This window comes from Ruditapes philippinarum, unplaced genomic scaffold (assembly GCF_026571515.1).
Source record: "Ruditapes philippinarum isolate M1 unplaced genomic scaffold, ASM2657151v2 ctg704_1_1_1_1, whole genome shotgun sequence".
In the NCBI taxonomy this organism is placed as follows: Eukaryota; Metazoa; Mollusca; class Bivalvia; order Venerida; family Veneridae; genus Ruditapes; species Ruditapes philippinarum.
In genome coordinates this window covers 73,014-92,593 of record NW_026866901.1, presented here as the reverse complement: position 1 = coordinate 92,593, position 19,580 = coordinate 73,014, and the positions used below count along the sequence as shown (strand labels likewise).

Here is a 19,580-nt window from a genome sequence, read left to right as displayed (position 1 = left end):
ATGGCTTATTGACTACTGTATCATGACGTTCACCATGGCTTATTGACTACTGTATCATGACGGTCACCTGGCTTTGTTGACTACTGTATCACAATGGGCACTGGGGCTTTTTTAATACATTATCTGGTCACAGACAACATGTTTTATTGATTACTATAAATCTATCACAACCTGAAAATAAATTGAAAATCTTTATTTAAGGATATAACCACAAAAATATGAAAACACACATGTACAGTTACAGCATTAAAATTAACACCCATTTTTAAAAGAGACTCCTGGAGACCAAGGTTTTTTTAAAATATCGGGATGGGAAATATCTTCAAAACATTGCATGCTTTGTAGGTCTGAACTAATACATGTAACTTGTGTGAATATTTTCAGACCATTCCCTCACCCTGTTTTTTCCAGAATAACCATTTTCAAAGTGTAAAATGACCAGTAAGATGAAATCATTTCACATGGCTTTTAACTCAACTGGGCTAAGATTATGGCATTCAGAATTGGTTTTCAATTTTATTCTGGTATTATTTTCTATATTATCCTTTGTAGATTTTTCCATTTTAAGTGCTTCACTAGATGTATAAAAAAATATCAAATTCTATGTTTTTAGGCTTTATGAACTCATAGCTAATGTAACTCCTATAAGGACGTTTTCAGGAGTTTTCATATAGACATATAGGCAAAATTAAAACTGTTCTATAGAATTTCTTAAAACTTGGCATGCTGTTAGAAAATGATAACAGAAACAATTTAAGCAGAAAAAAAATTGTGGTCACCATTCTCGTTTTTGAGTTATCTGCCACTGAATCAGAATTTTCTACTTATTTGAGGTCATTTAATGGGCAGATAACTGACACATAGGTAAAGGAATTCTTGTTTTTTCTTCTCGATAATGTTTTTCTTTTTATTGTTGAATAAAAAAATATAATTACATGCAATTCATAATATCATTTCTGTTGGTTTATTTTAATGAAAATAAAGGTACTTTAAATTCATAAAAATTAGGCCAATTTTTAAGAAAAAAAGCACAGGTTAAGAGAAGAAGTGGGAAAAAAACTATCCACTCTAAACTTGTTCTTGAAATTTTTCATATTGACTAAGACAAAGTAAAGCTTCATGAAAATAAGAAGAAAAAAATGTATTGTTTCACTTCATTGTAAATAACCTGCCCTTGAATTTAACGAAAAAGTCCAATTCAAGGGCAGATAACTCGAAAATGAGAACGGTGACCCCAATTTGTTTTCAGTTTAAAATGTTTCTGTAATCATATTCTAATAGTAATAACACGCCAACTTTAAAGAAATTCTATTGAACAGTTTTAATTTTGCCTATATGTCTATATGAAAACTCTGGAAAACGTCTTTAAAGTTCTATTTATATATAGCATGTTCACTAAACAAATCTTTTCTAGATTTATAATAAATTTCATAACATTGTCACAGTATGACTATTAACCAGATCCTACCATTTTGTAATTTCACACCTGATTTAAACATAAAATTAATACTTTATAAGCAATGAAAGAAATACTTTATAAGGAAGTACTTCAAATATCTTAAAAAATAATAAAATATCATATGAAGCATACTTTAACAGAGTAACCCAATATCATAAAGAGTGGTTATACAAAACACAAGTGTAGACATGATACACAAGATACTCTTGAAAAACAACTATATATATGTGCTGAAAATTGTGACTTGGGTCATATTAAGATTTCTTTTTTCCATAAATAGTTGTGAAGCTGTTATGCCCAGGTACAAACAAACTTTAATATTATAGCTTCACTGTGTACAATAGCTTAGTCAACCTTCAAAGTTGTAACTGTAAAAGTTTGTTTCTTCTAATGCCGATAAGCTTGGAAAACCAAACAAGGAACATCGCAATGCGATGCAACCAGGTTTTCAGCAAAATATTTCACAGAAGCTTTGTCATGAAGGGGCATTTGTTTTTAATTGAACTTTTAGGAGGAATTATGGCTTTTTTAATATTCCTCAAACAAAAATGATTGAGAAATTTTATGTTGTCTATTCACCTTTTTTTCCCAAATGTTTTAGAAAGGTAAACAGTACTTGCATTTTTGCGTCTCTTGTTATTTTCTTTTGTCAACAATATTGGCGTGTGGTGTTTTGTGCGATATCAAGAAAAGTATGTTCACAATTTTAAAACAAGGGTGCCATAGTCACAAAATACGCCCGTTTACGAAAAAGCTTTAGATGGAGATGGGGGCATTATGGATAAGTGTTATCTAGCAAGCAAGTTTTTATTCTTGGCACTGTGTTGTTAAATGAACCTTAAAACAAATCAATAGGGAAGATATGCACAGAATGTGTGACCTTGACCTTGGTCGCAGGGACCTGAATTTTATGCACGGCACTCAGCCTCACAATGATGAACATTTGTTTGCCAAATTATATTGAAATCCCTCTATGCATGTTAGAAGTTTTGCTCCAGACAAAGCGTTTTTCTATGAGCTCTAACTGTGACCTTCACCTTTGACCTAGAGACTTGGTTCATAAGCAGGGCACTACGTCTCATGGTGGTGAACAATTCTATAAAGTAACATTAAAATTCCTCCATGCATGTAGAAAATATGCTCCGGACAACATCTGGATATTTAATCATCTCCAGTGACCTTGACCTTGCAAATATTAAACCCAAATTAAATGTGTCACACCTGTAGTCATTGATAGTTACCCATTTGTGCTACAATCCATCAATAAATGATGACTAAATGGTCCCTATACACATCTTCAAATTTTTATCTGAACTTTGACCTCTATGTGTAACCTTGACTTTGGTCGCAGGGATCTGAAATTTTGCGTGCGACACTCAGCCTCACAATGGTGAACATTTGTGCCAAGTTATATTGAAATCCCCCTATGAATGTAGAAGTTTTGCTCCGGACAAGCGTTTTTCAATGAGCTCTAAGTGTGACCTTGACCTTTGACCTGGAGACCTGGATCATGCATGGAGCAATACATATCATGGTGGTGAACATTCCATAAAGTATTATAAAAATTCTTCCATACATGTAGGAGATATGCTCCAGACAAAATCTGGATATTTCACCAATCTTTAGTGACCTTGACCTTGCATATATTGACCTAAAGTACATGTGTCACAGCCGTAGTCATGATAATGACCATTTGTGTTACAATCCCTCAATAAATGAAGATTAAATCGTCCCTATACACATCTTCATATTTTTATCTAAACTTTGACCCCTATGTGTGACCTTGACCTTGGCTGCAGGGACCTGAATTTTGTGCGCGACACTCCGCCTCACAATGGTGAACATTTGTGCCAAGTTATATTGAAATCCCTCTATGCATGTGGAAGTTTTGCTCCGGACAAGCGTTTTCCAATGAGCTCTAAGTGTGACCTTGACCTTTGACCTAGAGACCTAGTTCATGTGCGTGACATGGCTTCTCATAATGGTGAACATTTCTATGAAATTTCATTCAAATCCCTCCATGCGTGTAGGAGATATGCTTCGGACAAAATCTGGATATTTCATCATCTTTTGTGACCTTGACCTTGTATATATTGACCTAAATTATATGTATCACAGCCATAGTCTTGATAATGACCATTTGTGTTACAATCCCTCATTAAATGATGACTAAATGGTCCATATACACATCTTCATATTTTTATCTGAACTTTGACCTCTATGTGTGACCTTGACCTTGGCCGCAAGGACCTGAATCTTGCGCGCGACACTCCGCCTCACAATGGTGAACATTTGTGCCAAGTAATATTGAAATCCCTCTATACATGTGGAAGTTTTGCTCCGGACAAGCATTTTTCAATGAGCTCTAAGTGTGACCTTGACCTTTGACCTAGAGACCTGGTTCATGTGCGCGACACTGCTCCTCATAGTGGTGAACATTTCTATGAAATTTCATTAAAATCCCTCCATACATGTAGGAGATATGCTCCGGACAAAATTGGACGCCGCCCGCCCGCCCGCCCGCCAGGGGCGTTCCCATAATACGTCCCGTTTTTAAAACGGGCGTATAAAAAATACTTGAATGATGTCTTGGAAGAAACATGGGAATTTAGTGAGCGCCAGGGCACTTGATGACAAAGCTTCTGTGAAAGTTTGGTCAAAATCGATTGAGAAATGTAGGAGAAGTTGCGCACTGTAGAAATTGTTCACTATATATTCTGTATAAGGAAAAAATATACAAAGGGCCATAATGCAGTCAAATATTATCCAATCACAAAACCCCGACAATATGTGCCAGGCACTTGATAACAAAGCTTCTAAGAAAGTTTGGTCAAAATCCGTTGAGAAATGTAGGAGGAGTTGAGCACAGAAGAAATTGTTCTCTATATATTCTGTATAAGGAAAAAATATACAAAGGGCCATAATGCAGTCAAATATTATCCAATCACAAAACCCCGACAATATGTGCCAGGCACTTGATAACAAAGCTTCTATAGGAAAGTTTGGTCAAAATCTGTTGAGAAATGTAGGAGGAGTTGCGCACAGAAGAAATTGTTCACTATATATTTTATATAAGGAAAAAAAACAAAGGGCCATAATTAGGTCAAATATATACCAATTGCAAAACCCTGGCAATATGTGTCAGGACACTTGATGACAAAGCTTCTGAGAAAGTTTGGTCAAAATCTGTTGAGAAATGTAGGAGGAGTTGCGCACAGAAGAAATTGTTCACTATATATTTTATATAAGGAAAAAAAACAAAAGGCCATAATTAGGTCAAATATTATCTAATCGCAAAACCCCGACAATATGCGCCAGGGCACTTGATGACAAAGCTTCTGTGAAAGTTTGGTCAAAATCCGTTGAGAAATGTAGGAGGAGTTGCGCACAGAAGAAATTGTTTACGCCCGCCCGCCCATCCGCCCGCCCGCCGACATACCTCAATCTAATAACCAGTTTTTTCCTTCGTAAAATTCTTCGAAAGTTTGGTCAAAATCCGTTGAGAAATGTAGGAGGAGTTGCGCACAGAAGAAATTGTTTACGCCTGCCCGCCCGCCCGTCTGCCCGCCCGCCGACATACCTCAATCTAATAACCAGTTTTTTCCTTCGGAAAACCTGGTTAACAAATACTGAATTCATGAGTTAAAGCCCAAATTCACTATTCCTTTCATTATCTGTTTACATCAATATTGACAAATAGGGGTGATGATAATTCTTATATAAATGCATACATTGTTTCGCCTATATCTTTAACAACCTAAACAATTACTCATTTTTATATCCGTTCAATGTAATAGCATAGTGGTTGAGTTTTGGCTTTGTCAGTGTAGAGACCCTGGTTCGATAACTGGAAAAAGCATTTTTAATTTCTTATATTTTTATAATATTGTTTTTGCTGTTAGATATTTTATAGTTCCATGTGAATTTATTTTACACACACATTCACTTTTAACAGGTTAAGTTAGAGGCAACACAGTCATGATTAGAGTGATAAATAAGGAATGGAAGAAATCTCAAATATATAGATATACAAATGCGGGTCGAAATTGTTAAAAAATGTAGCAAATTGAATTCAGATTTTTAAATACAATTAAATTGACAATACTATTCAATCTGTTCAATGACATTCAATTTTGCTAAACTGTTAAAAACTTGTACAAAATGTTCAATAATCATACGTTTATAAAAGAGAATATGAAAATGTTTTCTGAAAGTAAAAACCATACAGACACACACATAAAATAATGCACAATTGCAGATTTGAATTTGAAAAACCCATTTCCTTAAGATGAACTCTTCATAATCTGAACTCTCTAACCACTACACTACTTGGTTTTATGTATAGATACCCATTTTTTTCTTTTTTATTGCAATATAAATGCAAAATGAAACTGAATAACTTGCATAACCCATTAATTCCTAATGGTACCACTGATTTATGTAAACATTATCATGTTTGACTTATAGTCTATTATGTCCTTTCATATTTCCTAGATCCTGACCTTGACATTCATTTGTTTTTTGAAAAGCTGACCTGACCTTGACTTTCATTTGTTTCTAAACAAGCTGACCTGACCTTGACTTTCATTTGTTTTTAAACAAGCTGACATGACATTGACATTCATTTGTTTTTAGAAAAACACAGAAATGTTTACCTGTTGTTAATTTTTGACATGAAGTTCTGTTGAAGAAATGAAGATACAATTGTTAAAACAAAACTAGAGCTCCATGAGTCAGACATGTCGCCTTGTGAACAGTATAGCTGTCATTTAGGCATTTTCTTCTTAAATATAGGTTATTTATAAACACCACTCTTACAATGTACATGTACCTTGAACTTTAGTGGCAAAGTTTGAACTGATTGTAACAATGTTACATCAGGATTGATGTAGCTTGAATAGCTTCAATTGTGTAGGAGAATTGGCCCGGACAAAAAGAAAGTATAATAATTAACAAAGGGCAATAACTCTAATATCATGAAGTACAAAGTATTGGTTCACTGCTCTTTCTCCCAATGAGATCTATCATCCTATGAGGTTTCAAGGATATAGCTTTTATAGTTTAGGTGAAATGATCGGGACAAAAATAAAGTATTATAATTAACAAAGGGCAATAACTCTAAAATCATCAAGTACAGAGTACCGGTTTTTGTGCACTGCACTTCTTCTTAATGAGATCTATCATCCTATGAAGTTTCAAGTCTATAGCTTCAAATTATAATTTAGGAAAAACTTGCTCGGACAAAAATAAAGTATGAAAATTAACAAAGGGCAATAACTCAAAAATTAAGAAGCGCAGAGTAATGATTCTTGTGCACTTCGAGTCATTGAAAGAAGCATGCATACCAAGTTGGGGTCAATCCAACTTATAGTGACTGAGTTTTCTTTGGACAAGCCTTAGGGGATGCCACCGCCGACGCCCGCTAACAAAAATTACCCCTATAAATTGCCTTTTTCAAGGCAACACAAAAAAGTATCAAGAGCTGCAATTTTTTTTATTTCTTTTGTTTTGTTTTCAATCTGATTACAATCAGCTCTAAATAATGCTCCGCTTTTAGATCTGACCATAACCAATCCTGAGGGTCAGTTTGACTAAGTTGTACCGACTACAAGGCCAAATCCTCATGATTTTAACAAAATTTGACCCTTAAAATTCTGAGGGTCAAATCAGGCCTTATGGAAATTTGAAGGGTCAAAGAGTCACAGACACCCTGAATATACAAAGTTCAAGGCCCTGAAACTATTCAGTGTTAACCTTTTGCAAACTGCATATTTGTAGCCAAGATAATGATTATAAATTGTGAATTTTTAAATATTTTCCAAGACATCTGACCATGACCAAATTAGAACTTGACTTGTACTTTCTGGTGGAAAACCTGCACATGGGATTTCAACCTAATACATACATTTCTACTAAAGCAAGAGTGCTGATACTGAAAAAGTCCAAGAGGGATAACTCAGTCAAAACTCATCCAACCATGACCAAATTTGAACTTGACCTACCAGCATGTATTTCTATTTTTATAGATGACATGTCCATATGTTAAATTAGAGTTGAATGTGTACAACTGTGGGGGAGATAACAAACAGAAATTGACGATTTCTTTTTTTTCTTTTCCAAAGTTCAAGAGGGTTAACTCTGTCAAAAATCATTGAATAACCCTTACAACTGTTTGTGATAGTTTATCAAGGATGCCTTAAAAGGAGAAAAATCATCGAAGTTTGAAAGTACAACTAGCATGACTAGCCGTAAATATTTCATTTTCTAGTATATATTCCTATGTTTAAATCATTTTTATCTTCACATTTTCTACAGAAAAGTATTCTATTTTGTAACTCCACGGGCCATAATACAATAAAATATTTATAGCAAAGCATAAAAATTATAATAATAATTAGGGAAAGTTGATCAAAATAATGGAAATAAAGACAGTTATGGATATTGTCATACAGAAGTAGTGTAATATGATATCCATTTTTTAATAATCCTTTTTTTTTTATCAGCCATCTGTTTTGGAAAAGTTGCTCCAGTTAGGTGGTTTCCTGCTTACATTTGTTAGTGCATGATTGAACAGGAAACCAGCTGCAATCGTCCCAATCGCAACTTTTCGGCCCTTTCCGTCACTCTTCGGAATAATGATAATAGCCGATGTAGTTCCGATTGCAATCGTGACAATTCGGGCGATTCTGTCATACTGCGGAATCAGACAAAGTAATATTACGGACATCTAAGCTATTTTAGTTACTTCGGTAATCTCAGTTTGTTTATATTAATAGGATTTCTATTTTTACTTGATTTATCGGTTTAAACCGTAATAAATTATAACCGAAATTGTTCCGTTTCAATTCTTTTTCAAGACGCAAAAGTTAGTTTCTTTTATAATTGTTTTTTGTCTATATTAGTTTTATACAATAGAGAATGGTTACTGTAGTAGTATTCCGTCTCCAAAGGGTGGTCCTACAGAATATTAGTGCATGATCAAGTTATATTTAGATCTACTGAACGCGGTGAGGTAATCTAAAAATAGCCCATGCATATCATTAACCTTACCACGTGCTGATCTACAGATAGCGTATCCTATCTGTGATCGTGTAACATAGTTGATACATGCTTATTAATTGGTACCACGTAACGAAGTATTTTATTGCATTTACTTGTCTATAAAGCTGCTATATAAATGAAATTAGCTACTGCCAAAACAAATGATTTCTCTGCGAAAAAAGTGGAAATGAAATGTGCACACTTGTTTCCCTTCAGTATGATAGATAGATTTCCACGTTAGTATTTTTACGATTGATTATTTTCTTTATTAGTTTTATACAATAGAGAAAAGATTGCAAATCGTTTTGACAAAAAATATTCGTTATTACAAAATAAAAACTAAATAAACCCTTTATGATATACAAATACCGTAATTCATAAAAAATTCAAAAAAATTGTGATAATAAATTGAAACAAAAAAAAACAATTTTAAAGGGTTGGGATGAAGGCACATCTGAGCAAGCCTTTCCTTTTAAAAGGAAACTTTATTTTTTGTTCCATTTACCTTGTATAATTATATACCTTTCATGTCACAAAGCAACCATAAGTCATCAAAACTCGTGACTTTTAAGTTTGGGCTTACAGATCTATAATCCAATGAGTTCAAGGACCCACACTAAACATTTGTAAAAAAACACTGTGTTATATTTTCTGTGAAATTGATTTCTCTTTGAACTCCTGAAAGAGCAAAATTGATGTATAAACTGGAGATACTTTGGAAGTTCCAACTCGTTCCAACACCAATTGGATTTTCTGTTTCATTTACGTAAAATAAATACTGTTCATGCACTGCATAATCTAAACTTTTTTACTTTAAATTTTCATCTCATTTCATAAATATGCCAAATGTACAATCACAACGTAAAATCATGCACAGCTTATTACAAATATGAACAACAGTGTACCAGTACCTAAACACTAGTAAACACCATGTTTGTGAATGTGATGCATGTAAAATTTGTACAAAAATATTTCTACTGTCACAAGCACCAAATTAAATGCTTGCAACCTACTAGTACATAACTGCAGTCTGTAAAAGGTCAACTTGTAATATGAATCTAGAAGTAGAAATGTGAAAGAAATTTAGTTAACAAAAGATTTTACACATTCTGTGACAATTCTGAGTTCTATTATATTTTATTATTTATAATTTAATACTTATAGGGCTAATCATGATAAATTATTCCTCAGACCTGCTTTGGAAAAATTTTAAAATCATATTTTGTATGATAATAGTTATCAATTTATCATAAATAACAATGGATAATAATCTTTAATATCTCAAGTTTAAATGACAAGATGCTGAGGGGGGGGGGGGGGGGGGGGGGCAAAAAACAAATTCTGCAAAGCTTAGGTGCATATTCAAAGTAATCTGAGACATTCTCTTTATACAAATCCAAAATTGATCACATAACTGCAGCAGCAACTGAAAAGGATCCGTAGAAATCGTGTGATTATCCCAAAATTTGCATAATTTGTAATGTTAACTAAATTATTTTTGTCCGAAATATTATACACTTCCAATAATTCCCGGATAAATCTTATACATTGCAAAAGGAAACTTTATTGAAAGCATTTGTAGATAAAACAATTAAGATTATCCTTAAAACCAGCAAATGTATAAAATTTGCTTAAACTGTTCGAAATTTACCTTTTTTCTCTCCATCTAATTGCTAATTAGCAGTCCGGTGCGTGCGAAACACTGTGTTGTGATGATCACTTTTCTCTGTAATCACATGACATAACAATCGACATAACAATCTATCAAGGAAGTGAAATAACATGTGGAATTATGGAAGACACAGACAATGATCGGTACGATTCTGGAGAATCCGGAGACTATTCAAGATTTGGCATACCGAATGCCCCCAAAACAACTGTGACAACAGTGTTTGGCAAGGTAACCTCAAATTTCAAAAAATGACCCTGTCATATTGTTGTACAGAAATAGACAGATAGATATGAAATACATGACTAAATTATATATCATAAAGTCACTGAGATCAGAAGGTTGTCACTAATCTGAATCCCAATAAGGCCATACTAAATAAGACCAATCGTTCTATAACAGCAAAGAATAATCCCAAAATCCACCCTACAATCTGACCTCAACAAACTAGCTGTCTGGGAAGAGAAATGGAAAATGTCATTCCACCCAGACAAATGCCAAGTCCTCACCATCTCCAAGAAAAGAAGCCCCATCTGCCACAACTACACTCTTCATGGTCATACTCTAGAGCATGTCACTGTCACATCAGCTAAATACCTCGGATGCACCCTGAATAACAACCTTGACTGGGGCCAACATATAAATAACATCTGTAACAAAGCCAACCGTACCATCAGCGTCCTGTGAAGAAACCTTAATATTGCCTTTACTTCCACCAAAGAAATGGCCTACAAAGCTGTAGTCCGCCCCAAAGTGGAGTATGCAAGCTTGCACTGTCTGGGACCCCCACAAGAAGGAAGACATACACCGTCTAGGCATGGTTCAATGACAATTAAGCTGCACGGTATGTTAAGAACAAGTATCACAACAGGTCCAGGGTCACAAACATGCTTGCAGACCTGGAATGGTAATCACTACAAGAATGTCGTAAGGAGGCCAGACTGATCATGCTCTACAAAGTCATCAACAACAAGATCGCTCTAGACAACTCACAACTCATACCCTCCAATGCCACATCTACAAGAAATACACATAACCTATCTTACAAGATCCTCTACTGCCGTATACAATATCGTCAACAATCCTTCTTCCCATGCACCATCAAAGACTGGAACAGCCTCCCTGTGGATGCTATGTCAGCCGGTACAGTTGAGTCATTCCGTACTCATCTGTCCCAACTCTTTACCTAAAACACATTCTTGTCCGTTTTCAACCTGCACTGTGTATATTCCTCACTATTTTTACTCTTTCTTTCCTTCTTGCACTTTAACCTGGCAGTAAACTTCAGTTAGTTGAAGGTGGCCAGTTTATTGGAAGAAGAAGAAGAAGAAGAAATTTTGACCATAGTAGAGATTGCCCTATGCCTCAATGTTTCGACTGCAAGATCAACCAATTTTATAATCTGATATTTCATAGATGTCTGTCTGAAGGGCGACCATCATCTAATATTATAACAAAAAGCCCTCAAGCATAATATTTGTTGGGCTATGATTGCCCTATTTCATTATAGTCCCTGCAATTGTCAAGCACAGCAAGATGTACATTTTGTACATTAAATGGAAAATGCAGAAACATTATGTAAGAAAGGCTCAAGTTAAGACCCTGCAAATTACCACCTTATATATCATACCTAGCTGCATCCTTTGTTATACCTCGGAACAGTATTTTCTATAAATTATAGAATGGTTTCAAAGAAAAAGAGGTCCCATCGAACCTAAATTCAAATGTTAATAGATGACATCTTACAATCTGTCAATTAAAAAAAGTCAAGTTGACCTCATACCCTTTCACTTCTCAAAAGCTTTTGACATGATCTTTAGAAAACATTAAGTTCTATGCAATAAGCTGCATTACAATGTACTATGGTATAAGGGGAGTAACTCTCAAATGGATTATTATAAGTCTTTCTTTACAATCAGCAGTAATTAATAGTAATAGTATTATAGTAATAGTAGTGGTAAATACAAATATAGCTCCATGTCAACTACTATTCCAGTCTGATGTCCTCCATAATGCTTGACCTCTCTTGAAAGCCGTATATTTTTATATTTCTTGGAAAAAACAATTTCAGAATTCTTGCCAAAAGATAGACGGTTAATGTCAAGATTAATCATACATTGTAACTGTCGGGTGTTCGGTTTTACAGACATGCAGCAATACTTTTTTAATCCATATATTTTATATATTTCAGGCAAAAACATGTGCAGGATTACTACCTAAAGAAAGATGGTTTCTTGTTCTAAGTTTTATCAATATCCTTGCGGCAGTTGGGCTAACAGGTTACAGACTTGTTGAAGTTGCCCTGGATGACCCCAAAAATTCAGATTTCACTTTTACCATTTTGATCATAGTCAATGCTTGTAAGTAACTAAAAAATAGAAAATGATTGCATAATAGTTTTCTTAAGGACATTTTTGGGAGTTTTCATACAGACATAGAGGCAGAATAAAAACTGTTCAATAGAATTACTTAAAACATGGCATGTTCTTAGATTATGATGACAAAAACAATCAGAAAAAATCTGTAAAGTAAAATAGTCTGCACTTCATGATTTTGATTCAGGGATTTTTCATTTTCATGGGGAAAAAAGTAGTGCCAAACTTGAAAAAAAATACATTAATCTGTGATTAAAGGTTCATTTCATTGTGCATGGTTTAGAGTAGTGCCTACAATTATATATTTGAGCAAACCAAAATTTTGGTAAAAGTTTTCATTATAAATCTAATTTATAATAGAGTATTATTGTAAGTATTCATAGAACTGAAGTATGATTTCCGAATTTTGTTTGTTTGTTTCAGTATTTGTTGCCTTCTACGTGCTTCATGGAGTGCTACGAGAGAGAAAGTACGAGCTTTATGTACAGATTGCTGCCATTCTGGTCATATTACTGTATTGTATTGTGGAATATGCCGTAAGGTCACAAAATAGAACGACAGTTAAATTGGTAAGATCTTTAACTTTGTAAGTTGCAAGGCTTTTCACTTGCCTATGCATCATGTATAATATGAAAGCCAAGCCATCTTGAACATACACTTAGCAAGGTAAAAGTAAAACAAGCATCTATTATCACTGCAATATAAACACATCTTTGGATGATTCGAAATTATTTTTTTGGGTTAATCTAAATGCGTTGACGTGTGCAAAGAAAGTCTACACACTAATTTGACAATGATTGAAAACATTTGATTAAAACAATGCAACCATTGAAATTAAGAGACAAGTGGGAGGAAGTGCACTTAGTAAATCTTGTCTGGAGTAGAATTGTTAAACTGTATAAAGAATATTGAATTTCTTTTAGGAAATAGATACATATTAATTTTGAGTGCGTTGTTGTAGGGTTTACAATAATTAAGCACTCAAAATATAAAGCAAGGTCAGTGACTATAATATTATGTTGTACAAATTTTGACAGCACAACTTTAACACAGCGCTTTATGTATTGCAGGTTCGACTGATCATAGCTTGTGTGTTTGCACCACCAAATATCATTCTGTCTGTACTTGTTGCACGAGATTTCGGAGAGCTAGAATTTAGAATAGCAGGGGCATCAGCTCATTTACAGCGTAAGTCTTTTTCAGAAATTGAATACCTGCTTTACCTTTATCCAGAAGAATATTTTAAATGGACTTGTCCAGTTTCTATTTTTTGGACCAACTCCAATTTTTGGTCGTGATGGTGGTGTTGGTAGTTGTCACTCCAGATCATGGCAGTAAGCTACATGGAATTGACCAGAGCACAGTTCAATCACTGCATGGTTCCGGGCAGGCTGTCAGGCAGTTTACCAGTACTAGTTGCCTTCACTTTTGCAAGGAACTGAAACTTCTGTACATACCAGGGCAGAGGTACAGCGTGAATGGCTGTAGAAAGGATTTCATGATCAATCACAATGAAAGTGATCTGCGCTGTCGGGGAATCCGATTCACAGTCCAATGCTCTACCTATTGAGCTAACCCTATTGAGCTAACCGGACGGCTTAATTCAATTTTTGGGCTATCACAATGAAAAATTTAAAGTTGTTGTTTTATCAATATAGAGTGGATCAGTTTAAACAGATATGTAGGCTGGCCAGGATTTGTTATAAGTGTTACAATGGTTTTTGACTGGTACTAAAGTACATATGTATAGTGAAAAATGTTCCACATTAATCTATCTCAGTCTATCAGCTATTACACTTGTTTCCATTGCTTTCTATGAACCATGCATTTTTAGCTCGACTATTCGATAAGAATCAGTGTCGGCGTCTGCGTCGGCGTAACCACTTATGTTAAAGTTTTTGTAATAGTTCGAATATTTTCAAAGTCCATTGACATATGGCTTTGAAACTTTGCACACTTGTTCACCATCATGACCCCAACCTGTAGACAGGAGGAGGTAACTCTATCAAGCATTTTGACAGAATTATGCCCCTTTTTCGACTTAGAATTTACGTTAAAGTTTTTGTAATAGTTCAAATATTTTCAAAGTCCATTGACATATGGTTTTGAAACTTTGCACACTTGTTCACAATCATGACCCCAACCTGTAGACAGGAGGAGGTAACTCTATCAAGCATTTTGACAGAATTATGCCCTTTTTAGCTCGACTATTCGATAAGAATAAGTAGAGCTATTGCAGTCACCCGAGCGTCGGCGTCGGCGTAACCACTTATGTTAAAGTTTTTGTAATAGTTCAAATATTTTCATAGTCCATAGACATATGGCTTTGAAACTTTGCACACTTGTTCACCATCATGACCCCAACCTGTAGACAGGAGGAGGTAACTCTATCAAGCATTTTGACAGAATTATGCCCCTTTTTCGACTTAGAATTTACGTTAAAGTTTTTGTAATAGTTCAAATATTTTCAAAGTCCATTGACATATGGCTTTGAAACTTTGCACACTTGTTCACCATCATGACCCCAACCTGTAGACAAGAGGAGGTAACTCTATCAAGCATTTTGACAGAATTATGCCCCTTTTTCGACTTAGAATTTACGTTAAAGTTTTTGTAATAGTTCAAATGTTTTCAAAGTCCATTGACATATGGCTTTGAAACTTTGCACACTTGTTCACCATCATGACCCCAACCTGTAGACAAGAGGAGGTAACTCTATCAAGCATTTTGACAGAATAATGCTCCTTTTTCGACTTAGAATTTACGTTAAAGTTTTTTGTAATAGTTCAAATATTTTTCAAAGTCCATTGACATATGGCTTTGAAACTTTGCACACTTGTTCACCATCATGACCCCCAACCTGTAAACAGGAGGAGGTAACTCTATCAAGCATTTTGACAGAATAATGCCCCTTTTTCGACTTAGAATTTACGTTAAAGTTTTTGTAATAGTTCAATTATTTTCAAAGTCCATTGACATATGGCTTTAAAACTTTGCACACTTGTTCACCATCATGACCCCAACCTGTAAACAGGAGGAGGTAACTGTATCAAGCATTTTTTTTACTATCAAGCACTAAGAATAGTCGAGCATTGCTGTCCTACCGACAGCTCTTGTTTGACTTAGAATTTACGTTAAAGTTTTTGTAATAGTTCAAATATTTTCAAAGTCCATTGACATATGGCTTTGAAACTTTGCACGCTTGTTTACCATCATGACCCCAACCTGTAGACAGGAGGAGGTAACTCTATCAAGCATTTTGACAGAATTACGCCCCTTTTTCGACTTAGAATTTACGTTAAAGATTTTGTAATAGTTCAAATATTTTCAAAGTCCATTGACATATGGCTTTGAAACTTTGCACACTTGTTCACCATCATGACCCCAACCTGTAGACAGGAGGAGGTAACTCTATCAAGCATTTTGACAAAATCATGCCCCTTTTTCGACTTAGAATTTACGTTAAAGTTTTTGTAATAGTTTAAATATTTTCAAAGTCCATTGACATATGGCTTTGAAACTTTGCACACTTGTTCATCATCATGACCCCAACCTGTAGACAGGAGGAGGTAACTCTACCAAGCATTTTGACAAAATCATGCCCCTTTTTCGACTTAGAATTTACGTTAAAGTTTTTGTAATAGTTCAAATATTTTCAAAGTCCATTGACATATGGCTTTGAAACTTTGCACACCTGTTCACCATCATGACCCCAACCTGTACACAGGAGGAGGTAACTGTATCAAGCATTTTTTTTACTATCAAGCACTAAGAATAGTCGAGCGTTGCTGTCCTACCGACAGCTCTTGTTTATGATTTGGTTATTAATATATTAATATGTTGCTTAAATACTGAAAAATTTATTTTGTTTGCTTTATGGTAAGATTCAAATTATTTTTTATAGATGTATCACTTATTACAACAGCTACAAATGTATATATCTGATGGAATAAATTTTCAACATAATAAATCATTGGGACATTGTATTGTTTTTGTGGCAGAAATTAATAGAAATATACTTCATGTGTATTTATTTGATTTATAGATTTATTAAATAAGTAAAAAATTTGTATGTCATACATGTAATATATTCCCTGGACATTAGCTTATATTTTTCGCTTATGGCTGTGCCACTCATGTAAGTATTGCATGGAACACCAAACTCAGTGATAATACTAGGATACTTTAACCTGAAAATGATACAAGAAAATATCACATTGCCTACATTATGATTTCAAATTGAAATGACAAAGTAAGTTCTGTATTTGATTATTTTTAATTGCAGGAATCTACAATGAAGCTGCTCTGTTTTCTTGTTGGTTAAAGTTTGATTTACAAGTGACAGTATGTATTCAATGTTCCATAATAATAAATGATTCAAGCCTTAATATTGTGTAATGAACTGGTCCTGTTATAATTTTGGAACAGTCCATTGCATGTATAGGGTATTTCACTATTAGAAGTATTAAAGATAAGCAGCTGACTGGATGGAGTCCTGTCAGACTTTATGCAAGCTAAGACAGTTGGTTTAAACATATTTATGTAAGCTTGATTGCGAAACAAGTTCTTGCAACTTATATTAATCACTTTTGAGTGAGCTCCCTGGAACCAACCAGTACTGGTGTTGTATGAAGAAACATGGTAGTGACGCAATTAGGGCTGAAACCCATGTTCCCTGGGTTGAAAGGCAGACACCTTAACTTCTAGGCCACTTCTCCCCTTAAGACAGTTCTGATATGAAAATAGTTTGTATTAGTTAACATTTTGTCAAGCATAAAATTTTAAACTATCTACGGAAATTACCTTTAATGTGTTTAGATATGCTGAAATAGTCCCTACTGCCTAATTTCCGTGATATAAATAGGGTGACTTTAATACAGGTTTATGGTATCATAGGCAAATATTTAGTGTGGCTTTGCAGTCATGAACTTTCAATTTAGAATTTGTCTAAATTACAAAATCACCTTACCACAAACAAAGTTTCTACATTTCTTAATTTCTGTGTACATGTATATAAATTTTCAAATATTGATTTTCTACCTTAGGTGAGTTTGGTGATATTAGCATTACAGAATGGTACCAATCTTGAAACCTTGGAGATTGTTACACTTGCTGTTGGTATTCCATACACACTGCTGTGGGACATATTTGGATGGTTTGTGGTAGATATCATATTTTTGTAACATTTCTTAAATTTCAATTTTGTTAAAATAAGGCTAAGCTGTAAGTATTGTATAAACAGCACAAAATAGCTTTTTTAGGGATTTGTATAATGTTTATAATGTAAGTTAATAAAGTGATTTAAATTTGAATGTCAAAAATGATTATTTAAATAGAGTTTGATTTAATAAGCTATGGCTTATGTAACTTGGCAATGACATTGCACATAACCAGAACATGGCCCCTTTTGATTTTTAGGTCATTTGAACCATCACAGTGAGACTTATTGTACAATACTTGTCCAATCAATTATTTGAGAAGGAATATCATAGTTAGATAAGCTTTGTACAACATTAAAAATGGCCCGTAGCAGGTTTTAGGTCATAAGGTCAAGTTCACAGAGGAGGTTTTGAGGTCATAAGGTCAAGTCCACAGAGAAGGTTTTGAGGTCATGAATTTCAAGACTAAAATTATTTGGTTAGGTTTAAAGAGTGTGAATCTCCAGTCAATACTTACTGAGTAAGACATGTATACCCCTGAGCATTATTCCAAACTTGATGGGTTATGTGAAAACACCAACCTTCAGTAGTTTATCCAGATAGTTTACGCTCAAGAAAGAATTGAACATACTTTGTCTGAGTTAATATTATCACATATATGGGGTGGATTGTATGTCATAGAGGCCTCCTCAGATAACATATTCAGATCACTACTGTAGTGGCCTCAAATAAAATATTCAGATCACTACTATAATGACAAACTCCTCACAATGATAACCTCCCTTGGCAGATTGTAATTACTGCCTTCATAGACTTCACATCATGATGAAATTCACATGGCATAGCATCGAAATTCAAATGTGAATAGTGAGTGTTACATAGAAAGTCTGTCGTCATTTGAGCTCTTCTATGCAATAAGAATAAGTAAGTAGAGGTATCCTAGTCACCAGAGCGTCGGTGTTGGCGTAACCACTTATGTTAAGTTTTTTCAACACCTCAAATATTTTCAAAGTCCATTGACATATGGCTTTGAAACATTCACACTTGTTCACCATCATGACCCCAACCTGTAAATAGGAGGAGGTAACTCTATCAAGCATTTTGACAGAATAATGCCCTTTTTTCGACTTAGAATTTACGTTAAAGTTTTTGTAACACCTCAAATATTTTCAAAGTACATTGACATGTGGCTTTGAAACTTTGCACACTTGTTCACCATCATGCCCCCAACCTGTAGACAGGAGGAGGTAACTCTATCAAGCATTTTGACAAAATCATGCCACTTTTTCGACGTGGAATTTATGTGAAAATTTGCATACCACCTCAAATATTTTCAAAGTCCATTGACATGTGGCTCAGAAACTTTGCACACTTGTTCACCATCATGCCCCCAAGGTGTACACTAGAGGAGGTAACTCTATCAAGCATTTTGACAGAATAATGCCCCTTTTTTTACTTAGATTTTACATTAAAGTTTGCATACCACATCAGATATTTTCATATTCCATTGACATCATTCTGGCTTTGAAACAAGTGAAATTTTATACTTTTCTTTGAGAGCATAATAGGACTCTTTTCAAGGCCTATAACTGTAACATGGATTTAAAGAAAAAATTTGCCTTTTTGTTAACTTAGAAAATTTTACATTATCAAGGCTCTTTTACTATCAAGCGAGTGTGCTGTCCTACCAACAGCTTTTGTTCACTTTCTACTTATTTTAAAATTTCGTACCTACAGTTGTTCTAGTTTATCAAAAAAAAAATATCAAAAGTATACAAAATAATGAAAATAAATTCAAAAGCTAAAAACAATTTTTTTTTACAAAATATTTTTAAAAATATGTTTGGGGGCAAAATCTCTTTTTAAATAGGGGGGAA

General features: G+C 34.3%; 1 protein-coding gene and 1 long non-coding RNA gene across 2 annotated transcripts; one reads left to right on the top strand and one right to left on the bottom strand.

Annotated features, from left to right (window-relative positions):
• Positions 1–18: 18 nt before the first annotated feature.
• LOC132734144 (uncharacterized) lies at positions 19–10,246 on the bottom strand. The gene is made up of 2 exons (XR_009626270.1): positions 10,152–10,246; positions 19–171 (listed from the first exon to the last, which is right to left on the bottom strand). It is a non-coding gene; the product is annotated as an uncharacterized LOC132734144 (long non-coding RNA).
• LOC132734143 (uncharacterized) lies at positions 10,219–17,742 on the top strand. The gene is made up of 6 exons (XM_060720858.1): positions 10,219–10,400; positions 12,361–12,529; positions 12,968–13,113; positions 13,615–13,732; positions 16,830–16,888; positions 17,590–17,742. The coding sequence occupies exons 1-6, from the start codon at positions 10,293–10,295 to the stop codon at positions 17,725–17,727; spliced, it is 738 nt and encodes a 245-aa protein (XP_060576841.1). The 5' UTR covers positions 10,219–10,292; the 3' UTR covers positions 17,728–17,742.
• Positions 17,743–19,580: the final 1,838 nt, after the last annotated feature.

Coding starts and splice junctions, on each gene's coding strand:
- LOC132734143 (XM_060720858.1), top strand. CDS start 10,293: ATGGAAGACACAGACAATGATCGGTACGATTCTGGAGAATCCGGAGAC. Junction 12,530..12,967: donor TTTGATCATAGTCAATGCTT/GTAAGTAACTAA, acceptor TGTTTGTTTCAG/TATTTGTTGCCTTCTACGTG. Junction 16,889..17,589: donor AGTTTGATTTACAAGTGACA/GTATGTATTCAA, acceptor TTTCTACCTTAG/GTGAGTTTGGTGATATTAGC.